This window comes from Neoarius graeffei, chromosome 3 (assembly GCF_027579695.1).
Source record: "Neoarius graeffei isolate fNeoGra1 chromosome 3, fNeoGra1.pri, whole genome shotgun sequence".
Lineage (NCBI taxonomy): Eukaryota > Metazoa > Chordata > Actinopteri > Siluriformes > Ariidae > Neoarius > Neoarius graeffei.
Genome location: NC_083571.1, coordinates 30,343,443 through 30,347,699, shown reverse-complemented (window position 1 = coordinate 30,347,699; position 4,257 = coordinate 30,343,443). Strand labels below are relative to the sequence as shown.

The window sequence follows — 4,257 nt, the reverse complement described above, 5'->3', positions numbered from 1 at the left end:
ACTATTTCATAAACAAACCTGAATGTAAAAATAGATTCTAAAAGAAAAACAGGTGACCCCATGATGGTTACAGAGTAACTTGCGTGAGTTTTTACTTATTTTAAATGTAGTTACGTATAGTTTTATTTTTCTGTTTTTCATTCATTTTGTTTGAGGGCCATATGTATATTATCATGTGATATTTTATGCCACCCTCGATAAATAAAGTTTTTAACTAACTAAAAAAAATTAAGAGGATTTTTCAGGCACAACACACTAACTTACACAGATAAAAATATAAATTCAATTTACTGCTTTTCATTCACATACAGCAATTCAGTTAAAGCTTGTCTTCTCACAGATCCCAGTAAACTCATCACAGGGATAATCAGCCCAGTTCTTGAAATGATTTGTCCTATAACCTGTTAGAATACAGTCCTCATTTCCTCCACGACTGTTGGGTTCTCCGTGTCCCCAGTACCTGAAGGAGAAAATCAGAAGATCTGCTGAGTTTCTCAGGGCAATGAAGAGTTAGTACCATAACTGTATCATAAGCAAATATCAGTATTCAGCAGTTTCTTACCCAGTGGTCAGTGTTGTATCATCCACCCACTTCCACATGCCATCTCTGGGTCGGTCATTCAGACCAACCTGAGCATTTCTGCAGCACAGCAACTTACTGATGAACTCCTGTAATAGTTACAGCAAAATCAAAGAATAAATGAGTCTCTCTCTCTCTCTCTCTCTCTCTCTCTCTCTCTCTCTCTCTCTCTTTCCTGTTCCTCTCTGCTGTTTATGATCAGCAGGTCTGCTCCTTGCTCTCTGCAGTCCTGTCTTCTCTCAGCCCAGTTCTTCTTTTCAGTAGAGATGTAGCAAAAAACGGAGTTCCACCCCATCAGCCTCATATTCTTGTTCTTGGCTATCAATGGCACTGATTGGATAACTGCATGTGCAGGTGTACAGGTGTTCCTATTTTAGTGGATGATGTGTTTAGATACTCATTTATTCTCACCTGTTCCTCTCTGCTGTTTATGATCACCAGGTCTGATCCTCGCTCTGTGCAGTCCTGTCTGCTCTCAGTCCAGTTCTTCCTTTCAGCAGAAATGTAGTAAATTCTTGATCCAAAAACTCTCCATCCTTGTACCGTATAGAGTATTTACGTAAATATTAACACACAACACATCATGATTTATTCATAATGCTTCAGATATGAGTGTACATGTGAGTTTTTAACATTCAACATATGTATAATATTCACTTACCAAGTCTACGAAGTACACTGTATAGTCCAAATTTCTCCCACAGTAACTGGTCTCTCTCTGTAGTCAGGTTGGTGTAATTGGTCTGCAGCTGGTTGTTTTTTGTATTCAGGTTGTTGAATTTGATCGACAGCATTGTGACTGCACTCAGCAGGAGAACACACAGCAGCATCACACACACTACAGTCATAGTTAGTTTTTTTTTTTTTTTTTCTTTTTTATCAGACATCTAATTTATTGGGTTTGTTTACCTGACATGTTTCGACGTACAACTTCCGTCTTCCTCAGAGTGTCACCGGATGTTAATTGGTGACGCATCTTTTATCAGCTGCTGTTTCTGAAAAGGCACAACAGGAAAATTATAAGTCAGCTATAACAGATCACTGTAAAAGGGAAAATCACATTATGGACTGGGGGAATGCCAGAGTCATCCGCACAGAAGATAACAAACATCAGCGCTGGATCAGGGAGGCCATGGAGATCCGTAAGCGAAGCCCGAGGACCATCAACCGGGATGAGGGAGCATACATGCTCTCCCACACCTGGAGTGCCATCTTGCAGGGGACAAACAGACAGTAGAAGGCGTGACCGACCTGTCAAACCAGACAGGAAGGCCACGCCTTCAGAAACAGCAGCTGATAAAAGATGCGTCACCAATTAACATCCGGTGACACTCTGAGGAAGACGGAAGTTGTACGTCGAAACATGTCAGGTAAACAAACCCAATAAATTAGATGTCTGATAAAAAAGAAAAAAAAAAAAAAACTAACTATATTTAATATAAGACATAATGAACGTAATCGAAAGATTAAGAATTAGTTACGGAGACGAAAGCATCAAGGAGTTTCGCCGCCTAGAGAGATTGACACGGAAACGGGCACGCTACAGGAATCACCTGAGATTCAATCTGCGCTGCCGGGATGAGGAAGTCGTACCGGCCAGCCTGAACATCAAGAACCCGATTCCAACCAGAAACGCGGAAAAGATGATCAGGAAAGTGCGGATGACTCTGGTAAAAGAACGGATACGGTGCACAACGGATAAACTAAATAATATCAACAGCGAACTACACAGAGAGACGGAAACTTTCAAACGCCGGTTTCCCCAAAACAAGGAAATGGAAATAGCAATACACGGACACTTGGCAGACATACACGAACAGGAATTCACAGAGACAAAAACCCGACAAATACGAAAACTGGACAAACTCATCGCACAGAAAAAGAAGGCAGAACCGGAGCACGCACACATCAACGACAAATGGATTTACAACATATCAAGGTACAAACTCTCACAAGCAGAACGCAGTATACTAGCAAAAGGACTCAACTACGCTGTCACACCGAACAACATACCACACGACGAATTCATTCTGGCAACTGAGTTAGCATGTGAGAAAATACAGGATCAGGGACAAAAAGCAGCACTAAGAAACGCAATAGCTGGTATATTGAAAACGGCCAAACCACCACCCAGTAACATCACCAAACAGGAAGCCAAAGCCATGAAAACATTAGCAAAAAATAAAGACATCACAATCCTCCCAGCAGATAAAGGCAGAACAACAGTTATTATGGACACTGATGAATATGAACGAAAAATGAATGAATTACTCAGTGACAACGCATTTGAAATATTAAAAAAAGACCCAACAGAAGACAAGAAAAAGAAACTTAAAGCACTACTAAAACCACTACTCAATGAAAATAAAATAGATAAGCAGGATTACAATCATTTAGTACCCACAGCCAATGTCATCCCCAGGATTTACGGCACACCAAAAATACACAAACCAGGAACACCATTACGCCCCATAGTAGATAGCATTGGTTCGGTCACATACAACTTATCAAAAGCACTCACCGAAATAATTAAACCATTACTAGGACTCACAGACCAACACTGCAAAAACTCAAAACATCTGGCAGAAGAACTAAAAAACATAAAAATGCAGCAAGATGAAGTTTTCATTTCACATGATGTCATATCTCTTTTCACCAGAACACCCACGGAAGCCACCATACAGATAGTACAAGACAAATTAAAAACAGACAGGACGCTCAAGAAACGTACAAACCTCACCGTACAAGACATCACTCAGCTTCTTCAATTCATCGCCACATCCACATACTTTCAGTTCAGGAATACAATCTACAGACAGAAGGAAGGTTTTGCCATGGGAGACCCACTATCAGCCATCATGTGCGGTTTTTTCATGGAGGATCTGGAGCAAAAAGCACTCACTACAATACCAGCGGAATACAGACCAACACTCTGGAAACGGTATGTGGACGACATATTGGAAAAAGTAAAGAGGGGACACACTCAACAACTCACCGACCATCTTAACACCATAGACAATACCGGCAATATAAAATTCACACATGAAGAAGAAACGGAGCAGTCAATAGCATTTTTGGATTTAAAAATACAACACACAGAAGATGGGGATATCAAAATAAAAGTACACAGAAAACCCACACACACCGACCAATATTTAAACTGGACTTCCGAACACCCCATAATGCACAAAATATCCGTAGTTAGAACATTACATGAACGCACAGCAATAATTACAGATCCACAGGACAAAGAACAGGAGGAACAACATATACAACACGCACTGAAAGCATGTCAATATCCACAATGGGCAATATCCAAAGGGGCGAAACAGGTTAAAAACAACAAAACACAAAAGAAAGAGAAAAAACAAACTAACAAACAAGAACACAGGGGAGTAGTTACATTACCATACATCAGGGGAATAACTGAACGCATTCAAAGAGTAATGAGGAAACACAATGTTAACACACCTGTCAAACCACACACAACACTCCGTCAGATCCTGGTGCATCCCAAAGACAGAATACATCCGGACAACAGATGCAACACCATATATGAGATTCCATGTAAATTATGCAATAAAACTTATATTGGGGAGACAGGAAGGAGTTTCAGCACAAGAAAACATGAACATAAGAAAGAGTGCGAAAAGGAGACAGCTACAAGACAAACCCGA

The 4,257-nt window shown here is 40.4% G+C and overlaps 1 protein-coding gene across 1 annotated transcript; it reads right to left on the bottom strand.

The window, feature by feature from the left end:
- Positions 1 to 248: 248 nt before the first annotated feature.
- LOC132883262 (C-type lectin domain family 4 member E-like) lies at positions 249 to 1,577 on the bottom strand. Its single transcript, XM_060916654.1, has 5 exons — positions 1,490 to 1,577; positions 1,242 to 1,379; positions 992 to 1,116; positions 563 to 669; positions 249 to 460 (listed from the first exon to the last, which is right to left on the bottom strand). The coding sequence occupies exons 1-5, from the start codon at positions 1,554 to 1,556 to the stop codon at positions 316 to 318; spliced, it is 582 nt and encodes a 193-aa protein (XP_060772637.1). The 5' UTR covers positions 1,557 to 1,577; the 3' UTR covers positions 249 to 315.
- Positions 1,578 to 4,257: the final 2,680 nt, after the last annotated feature.

Bases quoted from the DNA above. Each gene is read 5' to 3' on its own strand.
- LOC132883262 (XM_060916654.1), bottom strand. From the start codon at position 1,556: ATGCGTCACCAATTAACATCCGGTGACACTCTGAGGAAGACGGAAGTT. The intron at 670-991 runs GTGAGAATAAAT...TAACTATTACAG, and splicing joins TAAACAGCAGAGAGGAACAG to GAGTTCATCAGTAAGTTGCT. The intron at 461-562 runs GTAAGAAACTGC...TTTCTCCTTCAG, and splicing joins GATACAACACTGACCACTGG to GTACTGGGGACACGGAGAAC.